Raw genomic sequence first — 24270 nt, 5'->3', positions numbered from 1 at the left:
TGGGCCTTTAAGAACGAGGCTTCTGTTGATCAGATATGTAAGGCAGCGACTTGGTCTTCACTGCACACTTTTACCAACTTTTACAAATTTGATACTTTTGCTTCTTCTGAGGCTATTTTTGGGAGAAAGGTTTTGCAAACCATGGTGCCTTCCATCTAGGTGACCTGATTTGCTCCCTCCCATCATCCGTGTCCTAAAGCTTTGGTATTGGTTCCCACAAGTAAGGATGACGCCGTGGACCGGACACACCTATGTTGGAGAAAACAGAATTTATGTTTACCTGATAAATTACTTTCTCCAACGGTGTGTCCGGTCCACGGCCCGCCCTGGTTTTTTAATCAGGTCTGATGATTTATTTTCTTTAACTACAGTCACCACGGTATCATATGATTTCTCCTATGCAAATATTCCTCCTTTACGTCGGTCGAATGACTGGGGAAGGCGGAGCCTAGGAGGGATCATGTGACCAGCTTTGCTGGGCTCTTTGCCATTTCCTGTTGGGGAAGAGAATATCCCACAAGTAAGGATGACGCCGTGGACCGGACACACCGTTGGAGAAAGTAATTTATCAGGTAAACATAAATTCTGTTTTTCTTAAAGCAGAAGTATATTGAAAACACTTGCATAAAGTTATAAGCTTAGTAATTTATTTTAAATATCTACGCATATCAAAGGTTTTCTTAGAAGAAAGTTTAATTGTTTGTTTTTAAAGGAACAAATTTGTCACAATAGATTTCAGTGAAAAATCTGCTAATTGTATAATTTTGTATTTTATGATTTTTATGTAATGTTTTTTAATAAGTAAAAGTTTTTTTTATACAATTGGCATATATTTTCATGTTCTCTTCACTATATATTAGTCAAAAAAACGTACCTGGTTTAACCATATCACAAATATAGAGGCTTTAAACTGAGAGTCCGGAAGTGTTTCAATGTGACATTATATTTATTTGGGTACAGATAAAATTTATATACATTAGAATTCACATTTAATGTTTCATATATTCAAAACTAATAAAGAACATAACAACCATTATGCAAATTTATAATAAACACGAATAAATACATAAAGGTGTATTTTTCAATAAAAGATAAAAAAAGAGTGATTTATCCTTCAATAATTTTTTACCAAAAAGGAAAAGAGTCCAAATATATATATATATATATATATATATATATATATATATATATATATATATATATATATATATATATAATATATATATAATATATATATATATATATACATTTGAATTTTTTGCTCTTCTGTAGATCATTCACGAATAAATACATAAAGGTGTATTTTTCAATAAAAGATAGAGTGATTTATCCTTCAATAATTTTTTACCAAAAAGTAAGAGTCCAAATATGTATAATTATATATATATATATATATATATATATATATATATATATATATATATATATATATATATATATATATATATATATATATATATATATATATATATATATATATATACAATTATTTGAGAACACCCTTATTAAGGTCCCCATTATTAATGTGATCATACCCATATCTCTAACGTTTTGAGCTTACTGAGGGCCCCCGAAAACCATTCTCTGTTTTATTTACATTTTCTCTGTCCAGGAGGAGGACAGTATTTCGGGAGGCAAAAAAGCGTTTTAAGTCCAGCGCTTTATACACTATAAACCCTTTATTTACTGTCAATCCGGTTTGGGCATTAAGGGGTTAATCGTTTTTATTGCTAGTGGTGCAATCTTACTAATGCTTTAGGTACATACTGTAAAAATTTCAAAAAGTTTGCTGCATTTTTTCACTGTTTTGCAAAATTGTGTGCCTTTTTTATCTCTTAAAGGCACAGTAACGTTTTTTTTTTTTTTTTTCTTCAAAGTGTGTTTTTACTTGATTAAAGTGATTTCTAAGCCTGTTTGTCTTACTACTAGTCTGTTAAACATGTCTGACACCAAGGAAAATCCTTGATCAATGTGTTTAGAAGCCATGGTGGAACCCCCTCAGAATGTGTCCCACTTGTACTGATATGTCTATACACTTTAAAGAACATATTGTTGCACTTAAAAATGTGGCCCAAGATGATTCTCAGACAGAAGGAAATGAGGTTAGCCCGTTAACCTCTCCCCAAGTGTCACAACCAGTTAAGCCCACTCAAGCGACGCCTAGCATCTCTAGTGCGTCTAACTCTTTTACCTTGCAAGACTTGGCGGCAGTTATGGATAATACCCTCTCAGTGTTTTTATCTAAATTGCCCGTGTTACCTGCAAAGCGTGATAGAATGCTCAGAATCTGTTCTTAAAACAGAGCTGACGCTTTAGTAGCCGTATCCGATATACACTCACAATGCTCTGAAATGGGGGCGAGGGATGTGCTGTCTGAGGGAGAAATTTCCGATTCAGGAAAGGTTGCTCCTTAGACAGACTCAGATACGTTGACTTTTAAATTAAAACTAGAACACCTCCGCTTATTGCTCAGGGAGGTATTAGTTACTCTGGATGACTGCGACCCTATGGTGGTTCCAGAGAAATTGTGTAAAATGGACAAGTACCTAGAAGTTCCTGTTTACACTGATGTGTTCCCGGTCCCTAAGAGGATTGCGGATATCGTTACTAGGGAGTGGGATAAACCAGGTATTCCCTTCGTTCCCCCTCCTGTTTTTAAGAAAATGTTCCCCATATCTGACCCCATGCGGGACTCGTGGCAGACGGTCCCTAAGGTGGAGGGGGCTGTTTCTTCACTTGCTAAATGCATAACTATACCAATCGAAGACAGTTGTGCTTTTAAAGACCCTATGGATAAAAAAATAGAGGGTTTACTTAAGAAAATTTTTATTCAACAAGGTTTTCTTCTCCAACCTATTGCGTGCATTGTTCCTGTAACCACTGCAGCTGCTTTCTGGTTCGAGGCGCTGGAAGATGCGCTCCAGACGGAGACCTCATATGAGGACATTATGGACAGAATTAAGGCTCTTAAGCTGGCTAATTCTTTTATCACAGATGTCGCTTTACAACTAGCTAAGTTAGCGGCAAAAAATTCAGGTTTTGCCATTTTAGCGCGCAGGGCGTTATGGCTAAAGTCCTGGTCGGCCGATGTGTCGTCAAAATCCAAATTATTGAACATCCCTTTCAAAGGAAAAACCCTCTTCGGGCCTGAATTGAAAGAGATTATTTCAGAAATCACTGGGGGAAAAGGCCATGCTCTCCCCCAGGACAATTCCTTCAAGACGAAAAACAAAATAATTTTCGTTCCTTTCGGAATTTCAGGAGCGGTCTCGCTTCATCCTCCCCTGCTGCAAAGCAAGAGGGTAACACTTCACAACCCATGGCAGCCTGGAAACCTTACCAGGGCTGGAACAAGGGTAAACAGGCCAAGAAGTCTGCAGCTGCCTCCAAGACAGCATGATGGGGTAGCCCCAGATCCGGGACCGTATCTAGTAGGGGGCAGACTCTCTCTCTTCGCTCAAGCCTGGGCAAGAGACGTACATGATCCCTGGGCCTTAGAGATTGTATCCCAAGGATATCTTCTAGAATTCAAGGACTCCCCTCCAAGGGGAAGGTTCCATATTTCTCGTCTGTCTACAGACATGACAAAGAAAGAGGCGTTCTTACGCTGTGTAGAAGACCTACATACAATGGGAGTGATCCACCCATTTCCAATTGCGGAACAAGGGCTGGGGTTTTACTCAAACCTGTTTGTGGTTCCCAAAAAAGAAGGAACTTTCAGACTAATCCTGGATCTCAAAATTCTAAACAAATTCCTCAGAGTCCCATCATTCAAGATGGAGACCATTCGGACAATCTTACCAATGATCCAGGAGGGTCAATATATGACTACCGTGGATCTAAAGGATGCATATCTACACATTCCTATCCACAAAGATCATCACCAGTTTCTCAGGTTCACCTTTGTGGTCAGTTTGTGGCTCTTCCTTTCGGGTTGGCCACTGCTCCCAGAATTTTCACAAAGGTGCTAGGGTCCCTCCTGGCGGTGCTAAGACCGCGGGGCATAGCAGTGGCGCCTTATCTAGACGACATCTTAATTCAGGCGTCGACTTTCCAAAGAGCCAAGTCTCACACGGAAATTGTAGTGGCCTTTCTGAGGTCTCACGGGTGGAAGGTGAACATCAAAAAAAGTTCTCTCTCCCCCCTCACAAGAGTTCCCTTCCTAGGAACCCTAATAGACTTGGTAGAAATGAAAATATTTCTGACGGAGGTCAGAAAGGTAAAACTCTTAACTACTTGCCGAGCTCTTCATTCCATTCCTCGGCCATCTGTAGCTCAGTGCATGGAGACAATCGGACTAATAGTAGCGGCAATGGACATAGTCCCGTTTGCACGGATACACCTCAGACCACTGCAACTGTGCATGCTCAAACAGTGGAATGGGGATTATGCAAATTTGTCTCCTCAAATACAGTTGGACCAGGGGACCAGAGATTCTCTTCTCTGGTGGTTGTCTCAGGATCACCTGTCTCAGGAAATGTGTTTCCGCAGACCAGAGTGGATCATCGTAACGACCGACGCCAGTCTGTTGGGCTGGGGTGCAGTCTGGGACTCCCTGAAAGCTCAGGGCTTATGGTCTCGGGTAGAAGCTCTTCTCCCGATAAACATTCTGGAACTGAGGGCGATATTCAACGCACTTCAGGCATGGCCTCAGCTAGCTGCGGCCAAATTCATCAGATTTCATTCGGACAACATCACGACTTTAGCTTACGTCAATCATCAAGGGGGAACAAGGAGTTCCTTAGCAATGACGAAAGTAACCAAAATAATCAGGTGGGCGGAGGATCACTCTTGCCATCTCTCAGCAATTCACATCCCAGGAGTAGACAACTGGGAGGCGGATTTTCTAAGTCGCCAGACTTTTCACCCGGGAGAGTGGGAACTCCACCCAGAGGTATTTACCCAGCTGACTCAGCTATGGGGCACTCCAGAGTTGGATCTGATGGCGTCCCGTCAGAACTCCAAGCTTCCTCTTTACGGGTCCAGGTCTCGGGATCCCCAGGCGGTGCTGATAGATGCTCTAGCAGCGCCTTGGTCCTTCAATCTGGCCTATGTTTTTCCACCGTTTCCTCTCCTCCCTCGTCTGGTTGCTAGAATCAAGCAGGAGAGGGCTTCGGTGATTCTAATGGCGCCTGCGTGGCCACGCAGGACCTGGTATGCAGACCTAGTGGACATGTCATCTGTGCCTTTCAAACATCCAAATCTAATTTCTCTGCGTCTGACTGCTTGGAGATTGAACGCCTAATTCTATCAAAGCGTGGTTTCTCTGAGTCGGTGTTTGATACCCTGATTCAGGCTAGAAAGACTGTCACCAGTAAAATCTACCATTTAGATTTGGCGAAAATATCTTTTTTGGTGCGAATCCAAGGGTTACTCATGGAGTAAGGTTAGGATTCCCAGGATTTTGTCCTTTCTCCAAGACGGATTGGAGAAAGGATTATCAGCTAGTTCCTTAAAGGGACAGATATCTGCTTTGTCTATTCTTTTACACAAACGTCTGGCAGAGGTACCGGACGTTCAAGCGTTTAGTCAGGCTTTAGTCAGAATCAAGCCTGTTTATAGACCTGTGCCTCCGCCATGGAGTCTGAATTTAGTTATTTCAGTTCTGCCAGGGGTTCCGTTTGAACCTTTACATTCCATAGATATTAAGCTTTTATCTTGGAAAGTTTTGTTCTTGGTATCTATCTTCTGCTCGAAGAGTTTCGGAATTATCTGCTTTACAGTGTGATTCACCTTACCTGGTTTTCCATGCAGATAAGGTAGTTTTGCGTACCAAACCCGGTTTTCTTCCTAAGGTTGTGTCTAATAAGAATATTAACCATGAAATTGTTGTTCCTTCTCTGTGTCCTAATCCTCCTTCGAAGAAGGAACGTCTGTTACACAATCTTGATGTGATTCGTGCTTTAAAGTTCTATTTACAAGCAACTAAGGATTTCAGACAAACAACTTAATTATCTATTCTGGTAAGAGGAGAGGTCAGAAGGCAACTGCTACCTCTCTTTCCTTTTGGCTGAAAAGCATTATCCGTTTTGCCTATGAGACTGCTGGCCAGCAGCCTCCCGAAACTATTACTGCTCATTCTACCAGAGCAGTGGCTTCCACATGGGCTTTTAAAAATGAGGCTTCTGTTGAACAGATTTGTAAGGCAGCGACTTGGTCTTCGCTGCATACTTTTTCCAAATTTTCCAAATTCAATACTTTTGCTTCTTCTGAGGCTATTTTTGGGAGAGAGGTTTTAAAAGCAGTGGTGCCTTCCGTTTAAGGTACCTGTCTTGTTCCCTCCCTTCATCCATGTCCTAAAGCTTTGGTATTGGTATCCCACAAGTAAAGGATGAACCCGTGGACTGGATACACCTTACAAGAGAAAACAGAATTTATGCTTACCTGATAAATTTCTTTCTCTTTTGGTGTATCCAGTCCACGGCCCTCCCTGGCTATTAAGTCAGGTAGATTTTTGTTTAAACTACAGTCACCACTGCACCCTATGGTTTCTCCTTTTTTTCCTAACCTTCTGTCGAATGACTGGGGGGTGGAGCTAGAGGGGGAGCTATATGGACATCTCTGCTGTGTGCTCTCTTTGCCACTTCCTGTTGGGAAGGAGAATATCCCACAAAAGTAAAGATGAACCTGTGGACTGGATACACCACAAGAGAGAAATTTATCAGGTAAGCATAAATTCTGTTTTTCGCGCAGTTGATATTCAGACTGAGACATCCAGCTTCCCTAAAGGAGTCCTCTGGCATCTAGGACCACTATAGAGGGTTTTTTTCCTGCAAAAATTGTGTTTAAGGGCAGGTAGGAACCACAGCAGAGCTGTGGCAGTGTGTTTGACTGTTTTTTTAACGGTTTTACCGTTTTTCTAATCCGGTTTGGGGCCTAAGGGGTTAATCATCCATTTGCAAGTGGGTGCAATGCTGCTTTAGTCCCTTATACACACACTGTAAACATTTTGTAGAGTCTACTACTTTTTAACACTGTTTTGCAGTTTATGTGGTGGTTTTTTTTTTTCTCTTAAAGGCACAGTACCGTTTTTGTTAAATTGCTTTTTCACATTAAAGTGTTTTCCAATCTTGCTGGTCTCATTACTAGTCTGTTAAACATGTCTGACATAGAGGAAACTCCTTGTTCATTATGTTTAGAAGCCATTGTGGAACTCTTAGAATGTGTACCAAATGCACTGACCTTTCTATAAGTTATAAAGACCATATTATGGGTTTTAAAGATTTATCACCAGAGGTTTCTCAGACTGACAAAAGGGAGGTTAAACCACCTAGCTCTCCCAATGTGTCAGAACCTATATCTCCCATGCAAGTGACGCCTAGTACATCTGGCGCGTCCAATGCGTTTACCTTACAAGACATGGCGGCAGTTATGAATCATACCCTCACAGAGGTATTGTCCAAACTGCCAGGGTTACAAGGAAAGCAAGACAGCTCTGGGGCTAGAACAAATACAGAGCCTTCTGACGCTTTAGTAGCTATGTCTGATATACCCTCACAATGTACAGAAGCCGAAGCAGGAGAGCTTCTATCTGTGGGTGAAATTTCTGATTCAGGGAAGGCGTTACTTCAGTCTGACTCTGAAATGACAGCATTTCAATTTAAGCTTGAACACCTCCGCTTGTTGCTCAGGGAGGTTTTAGCGACTCTGGATGACTGTGACACCATTGTAGTCTCAGAGAAATTATGTAAAATGGACAAATACTTTGCAGTGCCTGTTTACACTGATGTTTTTCCAATCCCTAAGAGGTTTTCAGAAATAATTACGAAGGAATGGGATAGACCAGGTGTACCGTTCTCTCCCCCTCCTGCTTTTAAAAAGATGTTTCTTATAGATGCCGCTACACGGGACTCGTGGCAGACGGTCCCTAAGGTGGAGGGAGCAGTCTCTACCCTAGCTAAGCGTACAACTATCCCCGTCGAGGACAGTTGTGCTTTCCTAGATCCAATGGATAAAAAATTAGAGGGTTTCCTTAAGAAAATCTTTATACAACAAGGTTTTATTCTCCAGCCTCTTGCATGCATTGCCCCAGTCACTGCTGCAGCGGCTTTCTGGTTCGAGCCTCTTCAAGAGGCTCTACAGGTGGAGACCCTGTTGGGTGATATCCTAGACAGGCTTAAAGCTCTTAAGTTAGCCAATTCATTTATTTCTGACGCCGTTTTTCATTTAATAAAGCTAATGGCTAAGAATTCAGGTTTTGCCATTCAGGCGCGTAGGGCGCTATGGCTTAAATCCTGGTCAGCTGACGTTACTTCAAAGTCTAAGCTTCTCAACATCCCCTTCAAAAGACAGACCCTATTCGTGCCTGGACTGAAGGAGATCATTTCTGATATTACTGGAGGAAAAGGTCACACCCTTCCCCAGGATAGGTCCAACAAATTAAGGACCAAACAGACTAATTTTCATTCCTTTAGAAACTTCAAGAGTGGCGCAGCTTCAACTTCCTCTACTGCAAAACAAGAAGGAAATTTTGCCCAGTCCAAGCCAGTCTGGAGACCTAACCAGGCTTGGAACAAGGGAAAACAGGCCAAAAAACCTGCTGCTGCCTCTAAGACAGTATGAAGGAGTAGCCCCCGATCCGGGACTGGATCTAGTTGGGGGCAGACTTTCTCTCTTCGCCCAGGCTTGGGCATGAGACGTTCAGGATCCCTGGGTTCTGGAGATTGTTTCCCAGGGATATCTTCTGGATTTCAAAGCCTCATCTCCAAAGGGGAGGTTTCATCTCTCACAATTATCTGCAAACCAGATAAAGAGAGAGGCATTCTTACGTTGCGTTCAAGACCTTCTGGTTATGGGAGTGATCCACCCAGTTCCAAGGGAGGAACAGGGGCAAGGATTATATTCAAATCTGTTTATAGTTCCCAAAAAAGAGGGAACTTTCAGACCAATCTTGGATCTCAAGATCCTAAACTCATTTCTCAGGGTCCCATCCTTCAAGATGGAGACTATTCGAACCATCCTACCTATGATCCAGGAGGGTCAATATATGACTACTGTGGACTTAAAGGATTCTTATCTCCACATTCCGATATACAGAGATCATCATCGGTTTCTCAGGTTTGCCTTCCTAGACAGGCATTACCAGTTTGTGGCTCTTCCCTTTGGGTTAGCCACGACACCAAGAATCTTTACGAAGGTTCTAGGGTCCCTACTGGCGGTTCTAAGGCCACGAGGCATAGCGGTGGCTTCTTACCTAGACGACATTCTGATACAGGCATCAAATTTTTAAATCACCAAGTCCCATACTGACATTGTTCTGGCATTCCTGAGGTGTCATGGGTGGAAGGTGAACGAAGAAAAGAGTTCTCTTTCCCCTCTCACAAGAGTTTCCTTCCTAGGAACTCTGATAGATTCAGTAGAAATTAAGATTTTTCTGACAGAGGTCAGGTTGTCAAAGCTTCTAACTTCCTGCCGTGCTCTTAATTCTACTTCTCAGCCGTCAGTGGCTCAGTGTATGGAAGTAATCGGCTTAATGGTAGTGGCAATGGACATAGTTCCGTTTGCCCGCCTACATCTCAGATCACTGCAACTTTGCATGCTCAATCAGTGGAATGGGGATTACACAGATTTGTCCTCTCTGCTAAATCTGGATCAAGAGACCAGGGATTCTCTTCTCTGGTGGCTATCTCGGGTCCATCTGTCCAGGGGAATGAGCTTCCACAGGCCAGAATGGACTATAGTGACGACAGATGCCAGCCTTCTGGAACTCCCTGAAGGCTCAGGGTTCGTGGACTCAGGAGGAAGCCCTCCTTCCGATAAACATTCTGGAACTAAGAGCGATATTCAATGCTCTTCAGGCTGGGCCTCAGCTAGCTGCGGTCAGGTTCATCAGATTTCAGTCGGACAACATCACGACTGTAGCCTATATCAACCATCAGGGGGGTACAAGGAGCCCCCTGACGATGTTGGAGGTTTCAAAGATAATTCTATGGGCAGAGGTTCACTCTTGCCATCTCTCAGCTATCCATATCCCAGGAGTAGAGAACTGGGAGGCAGATTTCCTAAGTCAGCAGACTTTTCATCCGGGGGAGTGGGAGCTCCATCCGGAGGTATTTTCCCAGTTGATTCAACTATGGGGCAAACCAGAACTGGATCTCATGGCGTCTCGTCAGAACGCCAAGCTTCCTCGTTACGGGTCCAGGTCCAGGGATCCCAAGGCAGCGCTGATAGATGCTCTAGCAGCGCCCTGGTCCTTCAGCCTGGCTTATGTGTTTCCACCGTTTCCTCTGCTCCCTCGTCTGATTGCCAAGATCAAGCAGGAGAGAGCTTTGGTGATTTTGATAGCTCCTGCGTGGCCACGCAGGACTTGGTATGCAGATCTGGTGGACATGTCATCCTTTCCACCATGGACTTTGCCGCTAAGGCAGGACCTTCTTCTTCAAGGTCCCTTCAAACATCCAAATCTAATTTCTCTGCGTCTGACTGCTTGGAGATTGAACGCTTGATTGTATCAAAGCGTGGTTTTTCCGAGTCGGTCATTGATACCTTAATTCAGGCTCGAAAGCCTGACACCAGGAAAATCTATCATAAGATATGGTGTAAATATCTTCATTGGTGTGAATCCAAGGGTTACTCATGGAGTAAAGTCAGGATTCCTAGAATATTATCCTTTCTCCAAGAGTTCCTTAAAGGGACAGATTTCTGCTCTGTCTATTCTTTTGCACAAACGTCTGGCTGAGGTTCCAGACGTTCAGGCGTTTTGTCAGGCTTTTGTTAGAATTAAGCCTGTGTTTAAACCTGTTGCTCCGCCATGGAGTTTAAATTTAGTTCTTAAAGTTCTTCAAGGGGTTCCGTTTGAACCTTTGCATTCCATAGATATTAAACTTTTTTTATCTTGGAAAGTTCTGTTTCTAGTAGCTATCTCCTCGGCTCGAAGAGTTTCGGAATTATCTGCTTACAGTGTGATTCCCCTTATCTGATTTTCCATGCAGATAAGGTAGTTTTGCGTACCAAACCTGGGTTTCTTCCTAAGGTAGTATCTAATAAGAACATCAATCAGTAGATTGTTGTTCCTTCATTATGTCCTAATCCTTCCTCAAAGAAGGAACGTCTTTTACACAATCTTGATGTGGTTCGTGCTTTAAAGTTTTATTTACAAGCTACGAAGGATTTTCGTCAAACATCTGCTTTGTTTGTTGTCTACTCTGGACAGAGGAGAGGCCAAAAGGCTTCGGCAACTTCTCTTTCTTTTTGGCTGAGAAGCATAATCCGCTTAGCTTATGAGACTGCTGGCCAGCAGCCTCATGAAAGAATTACAGCTCATTCCACTAGAGCGGTGGCTTCCACATGGGCCTTTAAAAATGAGGCCTCTGTTGAATAGATTTGTAAGGCGGCGACTTGGTCTTCGCTTCACACTTTTTCTAAATTCTACAAATTCTATACTTTTGCTTCTTCGGAGGCTATTTTTGGGAGAAAGGTCTTACAGGCAGTGGTGCCTTCCGTTTAAGTGCCTGCCTTGTCCCTCCCTTCATCCGTGTCCTAAAGCTTTACTTTGGAATTGGTATCCCACAAGTAATGGATGAACCCGTTAACTGGATACACCTTTACAAGAGAAAACAAAATTTATGCTTACCTGATAAATTTATTTCTCTTGTGGTGTATCCAGTCCACGGCCCGCCCTGTCATTTTAAGGCAGGTATTTTTTATTTTTAAACTACAGTTACCACTGCACCCTATAGTTTCTCCTTTTTTCTTGCTGGTCTTCGGTCGAATGACTGGGGGTGGCAGTTAGGGGAGGAGCTATATAGACAGCTCTGCTGTGGGTGTCCTCTTGCAACTTCCTGTTGGGAAGGAGAATATCCCACAAGTAATGGATGAACCCGTGGACTGGATACACCGCAAGAGAAATAAATTTATCGGGTAAGCATAAATTTTGTTTTTATTTAATATATTGCAGGACCTGCAATACATTAAAAAAAAAATATTTTCACCCAGGTCGTCTAGTGGAGGAGCATTTGGTGTGCACCTCTGTCTGCTGCAGACCATATTAATAGCTCATTCTGGCTGGCTCTCAGTTATGTGAGCCAGTACATGCTGCACTCATTCACACTGAGAGCTGGAACCAGGAGGGGAGCGAGTAGTATGGTCTGCACCATACAGAGGTACAGACCAAATGCTCCCCCACTAGACTACCAGGGAGGGAATACTTTTTCTTTAATATATTTGCAGGATCTGCAATATATTAAATAAAAAGTAAACTTCTAGCTTGCCTTAAGACTGCTTCCTGAGCCGACCCTGGATAAGAAAGCTATCAGCGCGTCCTAAGACTGCTTCCTGAGCGCTGTGTAAGCAAACTACCAATGCGCCCTAAGACTGCTTCCTGAGCGCTGTATAAGTCAATGATCCCTAATGCCTCCGCCCCCTTAGAAATTTTCCGATATCCAGGTTTTCCTTTCTGGGGATTTATGGAGGGCGCAGTCGGCATCCCCAGTTGTCAGGCTTTAGTATGTGACTCGCTGGCCGCACCTCAGGCTGCAGAATACTAGGATATGTAGATACCAGGTTCAGCCTAGCCACAGCGATTGTCTACACATAAATAGCAGATTATATGCACGTAGTTCAGAGTCACAAACTCTAACCGTTCCTCATGTCACGGATAGCAATGGGTTATGAAAATAAATTAGCATTCTGTGTTTGCGGATAGGTCCTGTGCACTGCTAGCCCGCAGCAGGGCTAAAGGTGGGGAAAATATACCTGCCCGGTGCTCAAAACTGCATGTCCCAGTCATCGGGCGATATAAATTGCGCATCCCTGTATCATTATTCTGTAACAGTAGTTGTGGAGCATTCTATGTGTATTAACCAGCCATACTCCTAATCTTAATTACTTAACATATTATTTTGATAGAGGCTTGAAATTTACAGCTAATACTGCTAAATAAATGCTATAATTTGTAGGTTTAAAAATAGAATAAAAAAGTAAGAATAGCACCTTGAATGTTTTAATCAATGTTTTTATCTTTAATTTTTAAGGTATGTCTAGTTATGGAATATGCAGAAGGAGGTTCATTATACAATGGTAAGTTAACACCTGTTTTAATGTACTTGAGTACGAATTTATGCATGATCCATTGTATGAATGCCTATTTTGACAGCCTGATAACTTTATTTCATCCTTCATATTTATTTTATTTAAAACATCAAACTTATCATAGTGACTCTCTGACAGGGTTTGCATTGATCCAGGCTACCTATGGCATAATAAAGGGTCACTAGCATGACTGCTTTCCGCTCTGTATCCACAGATTGTCAGAGGTCTTCTAAAGCCAGTGGTCCATTGAATACCTAACAACGTAAATAAGAGAGTAGAAACCTAAAATACAGGTAACTAAAAGTCTAGACTTTTAGTTACCTGTATTTTAGGTTTCTACTCTCTTATTTACATTGTTAGATATTCACTTTTCTAGGATGCACCTGTATTTTTTATTGACTAATTAAGAGTGCTACTCACCCTGTTTTTCTTGGGTCCATTGAATACAGTGTCTTGGGGGAGTGCTCTACATTATAAACAAACTGGTTTGCTTGCATCTTTGCAGCTTTTAATGTATTGAAGTAAAAAAAAATTATTTAGAGCATTGGAGCCTATTTCTCTTGTTAAGTGTATCCAGTCCACGGATCATCCATTACTTGTGGGATATTCTCCTTCCCAACAGGAAGTTGCAAGAGGATCACCCACAGCAGATCTGCTATATAGCTCCTCCCCTCACTGCCATATCCAGTCATTCTCTTGCAACTCTCAACTAAGATGGAGGTTGTAAGAGGACTGTGGTGTTTTATACTTAGTTTATTTCTTCAATCAAAAGTTTATTTTTAAATGGTACCGGAGTGTACTGTTTATCTCAGGCAGTATTTAGAAGAAGAATCTGCCTGCGTTTTCTATGATCTTAGCAGAAGTAACTAAGATCCTTTGCTGTTCTCACATAGTCTGAGGAGTGAGGTAACTTCAGAGGGGGAATAGCGGGCAGGTTTTCCTGTAATAAGGTATGTGCAGTTAAAATATTTTTCTAGGGATGGAATTTGCTAGAAAATGCTGCTGATACCGAAGTAATGTAAGTAAAGCCTTAAATGCAGTGATAGCGACTGGTATCAGGCTTATTAATAGAGATACATACTCTTATAAAAGTGTATTTTAAAACGTTTGCTGGCATGTTTAATCGTTTTTTACATATGTTTGGTGATAAAACTTATTGGGGCCTAGTTTTTTCCACATGGCTGGCTTGAATTTTGCCTAGAAACAGTTCCCTGAGGCTTCCCACTGTTGTAATATGAGTGGGAGGGGCCTATTTTGGCGTTTTTTTGCACAGCAAAAATTACAGACACAGACATCCAGCTTCTTCCTGCATGATCCAGGACTTCTCTGAAGGGCTCAAAAGGCTTCAAAAGTCGTATTGAGGGAGGTAAAAAGCCACAGTAGAGTTGTGGCAGTTGTGACTGTTTAAAAAACGTTTGTCATTTGTTGTTCCGTTTTTGGTATTAAGGGGTTAATCATCCATTTGCAAGTGGGTGCAATGCTCTGCTAACTTACATACACTGTAAAAATTTCGTTAGTGTAACTGCATTTTTTCACTGTTATTTCAAAATTTGGGAAAATTTGTGTTTCTTAAAGGCGCAGTAAAGTTTTTTTATAGTGCTTGTAAACTTGTTTTAAAGTGTTTTCCAAGCTTGCTAGTCTCATTGCTAGTCTGTTTAAACATGTCTGACACAGAGGAACCTACTTGTTCATTATGTTTGAAAGCCATGGTGGAGCCCCATAGGAGAATGTGTACTAAATGTATTGATTTCACCTTAAACAGTAAAGATCAGTCTTTATCTATAAAAGAATTATCACCAGAGGGTTCTGTCGAGGGGGAAGTTATGCCGACTAACTCTCCCCACGTGTCCAGACCCTTCGCCTCCCGCTCAGGGGACGCACGCTAATATGGCGCCAATTACATTAGGGACGCCCATAGCGATTACCTTGCAGGACATGGCTGCAATCATGAATAATACCCTGTCAGAGGTATTATCTAGATTGCCTGAATTAAGAGGAAAGCGCGATAGCTCTGGGGTTAGGAGAGATACAGAGCGCGCAAATGCTGTTAGAGCCATGTCTGATACTGCGTCACAGTATGCAGAACATGAGGACGGAGAGCTTCAGTCTGTGGGTGACATCTCTGACTCTAATTTTAAATTTAAGCTTGAGAACCTCCGTGTATTGCTTGGGGAGGTATTAGCTGCTCTGAATGACTGTAACACAGTTGCAATTCCAGAGAAATTGTGTAGGCTGGATAAATACTATGCGGTGCCTGTGTGTACTGACGGTTTTCCTATACCCAAAAGGCTTACAGAAATTATTAGCAAGGAGTGGGATAGACCCGGTGTGCCCTTTTCCCCACCTCTTATATTTAGAAAAATGTTTCCAATAGACGCCACTACACGGGACTTATGGCAGTCGGTCCCTAAGGTGGAGGGAGCAGTTTCTACTTTAGCAAAGCATACCACTATCCCGGTTGAGGACAGTTGTGCTTTTTCAGATCCAATGGATAAAAAATTGGAGGGTTACCTTAAGAAAATGTTTATTCAACAAGGTTTTATTTTACAGCCCCTTGCATGCATTGCGCCTGTCACTGCTGCGGCGGCATTCTGGTTTGAGGCCCTGGAAGAGGCCATCCAGACAGCTCCATTGAATGAAATTATTGACAAGCTTAGAACGCTTAAGCTAGGTAACTCATTTGTTTCTGATGCCATTGTTTATTTGACTAAACTAACGGCTAAGAAATCCGGATTCGCCATCCAGGCGCGTAGGGCGCTATGGCTTAAATCCTGGTCAGCTGACGTGACTTCAAAGTCTAAATTACTCAACATTCCTTTCAAGGGGCAGACCTTATTCGGGCCTGGCTTGAAGGAAATTATTGCTGACATTACTGGAGGCAAGGGTCATACTCTTCCTCAGGACAGGGCCAAATCAAAGGCCAAACAGTCTAATTTTCGTGCCTTTCGAAATTTCAAGGCAGGAGCAGCATCAACTTCCTCCGCTTCAAAACAAGAGGGAACTGTTGCTCATTCCAGACAGGCCTGGAAACCTAACCAGTCCTGGAACAAGGGCAAGCAGGCCAGAAAGCCTGCTGCTGCCCCCAAGACAGCATGAAGAAACGGCCCCCTATCCGGAAACGGATCTAGTGGGGGGCAGACTTTCTCTCTTCGCCCAGGCGTGGGCAAGAGATGTTCAGGATCCCTAGGCGTTGGAGATCATATCTCAGGGATATCTTCTGGACTTCAAAGCTTCTCCTCCACAAGGGAGATTTCATCTTTCAAGGTTATCAGCAAACCAGATAAAGAAAGAGGCATTCCTAAGCTGTGTGCAAGAAGACCTAGTAATGGGAGTGATCCATCCAGTTCCGCAGACTGAACAAGGACAGGGATTTTATTCAAATCTGTTTGTGGTTCCCAAGAAAGAGGGAACCTTCAGACCAATCTTGGATCTAAAGATCTTAAACAAATTCCTCAGAGCTCCATCATTCAATATGGAAACTATTTGGACCATCCTACCCATGATCCAAGAGGGAGGGTCAGTACATGACCACAGTGGACTTAAAGGATGCCTACCTTCACATACCGATTCACAAAGATCATCATCGGTTCCTAAGGTTTGCCTTTCTAGACAGGCATTACCAATTTGTAGCTCTTCCCTTCGGGTTGGCCACTGCCCCGAGAATTTTTACAAAGGTTCTGGGCTCACTTCTGGCGGTTCTAAGACCGCAAGGCATAGCGGTGGCTCCGTATCTAGACGACATCCTGATACAGGCGTCAAGATTTCAAATTGCCAAGTCTCATACAGAGATAGTTCTGGCATTTCTGAGGTCGCATGGGTGGAAAGTGAACATGGAAAAGAGTTCTCTATCACCACTCACAAGAGTCTCCTTCCTAGGGACTCTTATAGATTCTGTAGAGATGAAAATTTACCTGAGTCCAGGTTATCAAAACTTCTAAATGCTTGCCGTGTCCTTCATTCCATTCCACGCCCGTCAGTGGCTCAGTGCATGGAAGTAATCGGCTTAATGGTAGCGGCAATGGACATAGTGCCATTCGCGCGCCTGCATCTCAGACCGCTGCAATTATGCATGCCAAGTCAGTGGAATGGGGATTACTCAGATTTGTCCCCTCTACTAAATCTGGATCAAGAGACCAGAGATTCTCTTCTCTGGTGGCTTTCTCTGGTCCATCTGTCCAAGGGTATGACCTTTCGCAGGCCAGATTGCCAGCCTTCTAGGTTGGGGCGCAGTCTGGAACTCCCTGAAGGCTCAGGGATCGTGGACTCAGGAGGAGAAACTCCTCCCAATAAATATTCTGGAGTTAAGAGCAATATTCAATGCTCTTCTAGCTTGGCCTCAGTTAGCAACACTGAGTTTCATCAGATTTCAGTCGGACAACATCACAACTGTGGCTTACATCAACCATCAAGGGGGAACCAGGAGTTCCCTAGCGATGTTAGAAGTCTCAAAGATAATTCGCTGGGCATAGTCTCATTCTTGCCACCTGTCAGCGATCTACATCCCAGGCGTAGAGAACTGGGAGGCGGATTTTCTAAGTCGTCAGACTTTTCATCCGGGGGAGTGGGAACTCCATCCGGAGGTGTTTGGTCAACTGGTTCATCGTTGGGGCAAACCTTGTTACGGATCCAGGTCCAGGGACCCGGGAGCAACGCTGATAGATGCTCTAGCAGCTCCTTGGTTCTTCAACCTGGCCTATGTGTTTCCCCCGTTTCCTCTGCTCCCTCGACTGATTGCCAAAATCAAACAGGAGAGAGCATCAGTGATTCTGATAGCGCCTGCGTGGCCACGCAGGACCTGGTATGCAGACCTAGTGGACATGTCATCTCTTCCACCATGGACTCTGCCTCTGAGACAGGACCTTCTAATACAAGGTCCTTTCAATCATCCAAATCTAATTTCTCTGAGACTGACTGCATGGAGATTGAACGCTTGATTCTATCAAGGCGTGGCTTCTCCGAGTCAGTCATTGATACCTTAATACAGGCTCGGAAGCCTGTCACCAGGAAAATCTACCATAAGATATGGCGTAAATATCTTTATTGGTGTGAATCCAAGAGTTACTCATGGAGTAAGGTTAGGATTCCTAGGATATTGTCCTTTCTCCAAGAGGGTTTGGACAAAGGCTTATCAGCTAGTTCTTTAAAAGGACAGATCTCTGCTCTGTCTATTCTTTTGCACAAGCGTCTGGCAGAAGTTCCAGACGTCCAGGCATTTTGTCAGGCTTTGGTTAGGATTAAGCCTGTGTTTAAAACTGTTGCTCCCCCGTGGAGCTTAAACTTGGTTCTTAAAGTTCTTCAGGGAGTTCCGTTTGAACCCCTTCATTCCATTGATATTAAACTTTTATCTTGGAAAGTTCTGTTTTTGATGGCTATTTCCTCGGCTCGAAGAGTCTCTGAGTTATCTGCCTTACATTGTGATTCTCCTTATCTGATTTTTCATTCAGACAAGGTAGTTCTGCGTACCAAACCTGGGTTTTTACCTAAGGTGGTTTCCAACAGGAATATCAATCAAGAGATTGTTGTTCCATCATTGTGTCCTAATCCTTCTTCAAAGAAGGAACGTCTTTTGCATAATCTGGACGTAGTCCGTGCCTTGAAGTTTTACTTTCAGGCTACTAAAGATTTTCGTCAAACATCTGCCCTGTTTGTCGTTTACTCTGGACAGAGGAGAGGTCAAAAAGCTTCGGCAACCTCTCTCTCCTTTTGGCTTCGGAGCATAATACGCTTAGCCTATGAGACTGCTGGACAGCAGCCCCCTGAAAGGATTACAGCTCATTCTAATAGAGCTGTGGCTTCCACCTGGGCCTTTAAAAATGAGGCTTCTGTTGAACAGATTTGCAGGGCTGCGACTTGGTCTTCGCTTCACACCTTTTCAAAATTTTACAAATTTGACACACTTGCTTCTTCGGAGGCTGTTTTTGGGAGAAAGGTTCTACAGGCAGTGGTTCCTTCCGTTTAAGGTGCCTTGTCCCTCCCATCATCCGTGTACTTTAGCTTTGGTATTGGTATCCCACAAGTAATGGATGATCCGTGGACTGGATACACTTAACAAGAGAAAACGTAATTTATGCTTACCTGATAAATTTATTTCTCTTGTAGTGTATCCAGTCCACGGCCCGCCCTGTCCTTTTAAGGCAGGTCTAAATTTTAATTAAACTACAGTCACCACTGCACCCTATGGTTTCTCCTTTCTCGTCTTGTTTCGGTCGAATGACTGGATATGGCAATGAGGGGAGGAGCTATATAGCAGCTCTGCTGTGAGTGATCCTCTTGCAACTTCCTGTTGGGAAGGAGAATATCCCACAAGTAATGGATGATCCGTGGACTGGATACACTACAAGAGAAATAAATTTATCAGGTAAGCATAAATTATGTTTTTGTCATAGTGGCAGTGCCGGAACAGGTTTTCTATGTGGCCGAGTGACAGTCAAGGTCTTTATTTGTTTTTTACTTATGGTATAATAGCAGTTCTGACACAAATATACTTAGGCAATACACTTGAGACAGTGGTTTAACTTGCACAGGAATAAGCAGCAGCCATACAATTATAATTCTGGAGCATGCCTGAATATTTTTCAGGCACCACGGTTTCTTATGAGATTTAAACTTTAGAGTCAAAATTCGTTTTTTGATTAATTCTAATAAGTTAGAAATTCATGTGTGTTCTTTTTTGGTTTTGCACAAAAGAGAATAACAAAAAGGCAGATGACAGAGCCACTTGTCTAAATGAACCTGATGAAAAAAATGACATGCTCTAATTTTTTAGAATGTGTAATATCTGCATTAATAAGCCTAGATTACCTATGAGTTTATACCCTTTGCAGGGTTAAATTGGCTCACCAACTGTGTCCTTTCAGAAGCTGCAGTCACCCAGTCTTGTCAATCACTGCTTAAGTTGCAGTTAAGACATCATCAGAGCTTCAAGTGAGTTCATCTGAGTCTTCTCTTAACATTCTGGACCTTGGAGTGGTCTTTTCTGACTCTGAAATCTTTGGACCCCCTGTTGTACCAACTCTGTATGTGGATTAAATCCATCAATAAGAGCTAGTGCTATTATACCCTAGAAAAAATACTAAAAACACATGAAAATATAAAAAATACTATAACAAATATAAATGGCAGCTTTAATTTTAAACAATTGAGAAAAATTAACCATTAAGATAGGAAAAAACCCTGAACAAGAGCATACAAAAAGAAGTGCTGTACCAGGAACGAACAGCTCAGTAGCTTATTCTATTGCGAGTTACCACTTAAGAGCAGCTTCTTTTAGACCAGTTGTGCTTTTCACAGTTGAAAACTGTCCTGAAGTATATCAGTCTGATCCAGCCTAGCAAGGTCAGTCCAGCCCGACTGCAAAATGCCTCTTGTCATTGGCTTACAGATGTGTTCTTCTAGCTCCCATTAGTACATTGCTGCTCTTTCACTAAAGACTACCAAGAGAAAGTTGATCTGAATCATGAAGAACAAATTTGGGGTTTCATGTCCTCAGTGAGAGCATGGATGAAAGTTAGCCTGGAGATGCAGGGAGAGTCTTTCTGCGAAACCATCCCGACTCATATTAACAGCACCATAAGCAATCAGAGTTGACGAGTTTCGCTGCCTGCTTCCTTCACTCAAGTCTGTCAGAAGCGATGCTACTATCTGTCAAACTTGGACGATGTTACTGTTCCACGGCATAGATTCTGGTAAGATCGTTTCATTTTTTATAGATGTATGATAACGCGAGAAGACAGGGTCACAGTGTGACTCCTTTTATCCGTATAGAATCAAGCGTTAATATCTCCTGAGGGGGATTATTAAACAGTGGGGAATAATCTTATATGTTTGATTTTATGCTGCTTTTATGTGTGAGATGTTATGGGCTTATAGGCTGTTATGGAATATACAGGTTTCACTTTCACTTTGAGAGCTGTGCAGCTTACAAATTTGGCGTGCTTTTTCTCATAGCAGAGACAATCCTGCGTTGTGCAGTTTTCATTCCCTCTTTCCTGACTGGGTGTCTATCAGAGAGGAGTCATAAATCTCTGTATTGTCTGGGTCATAGGAGGTGGGGAATGCCCCAGCCATTGGGGTATAAGGGTGCGGTTTTTGTGAATAAAATAAGATTGTTTTATTTTCTATAGTTCTCCGGTTATTGCACTAGTGACAGAGGATTCTGTTACTTTAGAGGGTTCTCCCTCTATTCCCAAAGAGTAATTCCTGTTTATATTGTGAGGAGGCCTTAGATCTGCCCTCTCAATTATGTTTTATATGCCTTGCCTTGATAATATCAAATATGTTTGATACCACTGAGCCGTCCACCTCTGAGGAGTTGTTGTCCAGTTTGGTGCGTACCCTACATTCTTCTCTCTCTCTACACATGCAGTTTCCCATAGCATTGCTGATACTCCATCTGGAGGGTTCCTTTTTTCCAACAGACGTTTCTGCGCAGTTCAGACTGCATTGTCTGAGGCCTTTAATGCTTTAGCTCGCCATGCCAAGTGCAAGCGAAAGGTTACATATTGCACTCCTTCCCAGAGTACATCGGATAATTTATTGGATTTAACCAAGGTTATCCGAGGATGAAGTTCTTTCTGAGACTTCAGAGTATAAACATTCTGGATCAGAGTCTGCTGCCTCTAAACCTCTGACTTTGGAGGAACCAAACTTTAGTATTAGGAATTCGCGCTTTCTTCTAAAGGAAGTTTTGGCGAATTTAGAGGTTCCAGAGGACAAATTGCCTGATGAATCTTTGATTCCTAAATTGGATAGAGCTTGGGGACAGGTTGGTACCTTATCCTTTCCTGCTCCTGTTAGATGGTGAACATTATTAAGAATAAATGGGACAGGATTGGATTCCTTTTCCCCCTCTTCTTCCTTTAAGAAATTGTTCCCGGTCCTAGACTCTCTATGGAGTTGTGGGGTTCTGTCCCTAAAAGGATGACGCTATAGTCTCCCTTGCTAAATATACTGCTATCCTGCTTGAGGATAGTTCTTTGTTTAATGAGCCTATGGATAAAAGATGCAAACTCTGTTAAGGAAGATGTTTTAACATATGGGATATTTGTTTTAACCACCGGCGGCTGTTGCTGCGGTTGCTGGAGAAACTACCTACGGATGCGACTCGATTTGATCGGGGTGGAGAGGTCCCCTCAACGTTATTCAGGAAAGAATTACGGCCTTGAGGGTTGCTAATTCTTTTATCTGTGATGCTATTAAGCAGATTATTCGCCTGAATGCTAAGGCTTCAGCTTTTCTGCTCAGGCCCGTCAGGCTCTGGCTGACGTCATGATCTGCGGATATGAATTCTAAGTCAAGACTTCTTTCCGTCCCCTTTAAGGGAAAGATTTTGTTTGGTCCAGGCCTGGACTCGATTATCTCCACAGTCACTGGGGGCAAGGGTGCCTTCCTACCGTAAGAGAATCAGAACTAGTCTAAGGGACAATTTTTGTTCTTATAAAGCCCATTGTCAGCAGTCCTCCGCTAAGCCAGAGCAAACCAAGAGCTCTTGGAAGCTAGCTCAGTCCTGGAATAAATTCAAGCAGAGCAAGAAGCCCGCTGAGTCTGTCGCCCTGAATCGGCAGTCCCCGGTCCTCTTCTGGATCATCGTGTAGGTGGCAAACTGTCGCTCTTTTCAGTCGCTTGGTTCAGGGACGTGCAGGATCCATGGATCCTTGAGGTCATAGCTCAGGGTTACAAGATGGGTTTCAAGTCTCAGCCACCCAGGGGCAGATTACCTGTCTTCCTAACCAGAAAAGAGGGAACCCGTTCTGGGGTGCGTACGGGATCTGTCCATCGCAGATAGAGGTTTGGGATACTATTCCAAACTTTTCGTGGTCCCAAAGGAGAGAACTTTCCGTCCGATTCTGGACCTAAAGTGCTTAAACAAGTTTTTATATATCCCGTTTTAAGATGGAGACAATAAGGTCCATTTTCTCCAACATTGGTGTGTCCGGTCCACGGCGTCATCCTTACTTGTGGGAATATCTCTTCCCCAACAGGAAATGGCAAAGAGTCCCAGCAAAGCTGGCCATATAGTCCCTCCTAGGCTCCGCCCACCCCAGTCATTCTCTTTGCCGTTGCACAGGCAACATCTCCACGGAGATGGTTAAGAGTATGTGGTGTTTAGTTGTAGTTTTTTATTCTACTATCAAGAGTTTGTTATTTTAAAATAGTGCTGGTATGTACTATTTACTCTGAAACAGAAAAAGATGAAGAATTCTGTTTGTGAGAGGAAGATGATTTTAGCAGACAGTAACTAAAATCGTTTGCTGTTTCCACATAGGACTGTTGAGATGAAGTAACTTCAGTTGGGGGAAACAGTTAGCAGACTTATCTGCTTAAGGTATGACTAGCCATATTTCTAACAAGACTGTGTAATGCTGGAAGGCTGTCATTTCCCCTCATGGGGACCGGTAAGCCATTTTCTTAGTCTCAAACAGAATAAAGGGCTTAATATGGGCTATAAAACTGGTAGACACTTTTATGGGCAAAATCGATTGCTTTATTTGGGCATTTTATACATGTTTATGCTGGTAATTCACACTTATAAACTTGGAGAACGTTTGTTAACGTCAGGCACTGTGTTAGACACCTTTTCCAGTCAGGAAGGGCCTTCCCAGTTGTAGGCTGAGCCTCATTTTCGCGCCATTACTGCACAGTTACTTTTGAGAGCAAGACATGCAGATGCATGTGTGAGGATCTGAAAGTAGTTGGAAAAGTTCCTAGAAGGCTTCATTTGGTATCGTATTCCCCCCTGGGTTTGGTAAAGTCGCAGCAAAGGCTGTAGCTGGGACTGTAGAGGGGTTAAAACTGTAACCGGCTCCGGTTTCGTTATTTTAAGGGTTTAAGTTCTGAAAATTGGTGTGCAATACTTTGAATGCTTTAAGACACTGTGGTGAAATTTTGGTAAATTTTGAACAATTCCTTCATACTTTTTCACATATTCAGTAATAAAGTGTGCCCTGTTTAAAATTTAAAGAGACAGTAACGGTTTTGTTTTAAAACGGTTTTTGTGCTTTATTGACAAGTTTAAGCCTGTTTAACATGTCTGTACCTTCAGATAAGCTATGTTCTATATGTATGAAAGTCAATGTGTCTCCCCCTTCAAAATTGTGTGATAATTGTGCCATAGCGTCCAAACAAATTAAGGACAGTACTGCCACAGATAATGAGGTTGCCCAAGATGATTCATCAGATGAAGGGAGTAGACATGGTTCTACATCATCTCCTTCTGTGTCTATACCAGTTTTGCCCACGCAG

At 42.7% G+C, this 24270-nt stretch overlaps 1 protein-coding gene across 2 annotated transcripts in view; it reads left to right on the top strand.

Annotated features, from left to right (window-relative positions):
* Nucleotides 1-24270, top strand: part of MAP3K7 (mitogen-activated protein kinase kinase kinase 7) — a 467450-nt gene that overhangs the window by 140726 nt on the left and 302454 nt on the right. For both annotated transcript variants that reach the window (XM_053710552.1, XM_053710551.1), the window contains exon 4: nucleotides 12972-13017. In XM_053710552.1, the coding sequence (XP_053566527.1) occupies nucleotides 12972-13017 (46 nt within the window). The remainder of the gene's footprint in view (nucleotides 1-12971; nucleotides 13018-24270) is intronic.

This window comes from Bombina bombina, chromosome 4, assembly GCF_027579735.1.
Source record: "Bombina bombina isolate aBomBom1 chromosome 4, aBomBom1.pri, whole genome shotgun sequence".
NCBI lineage: Eukaryota > Metazoa > Chordata > Amphibia > Anura > Bombinatoridae > Bombina > Bombina bombina.
Note: the sequence above shows the minus strand (reverse complement) of the source record. Positions and strands in the feature narration are given on the sequence as shown.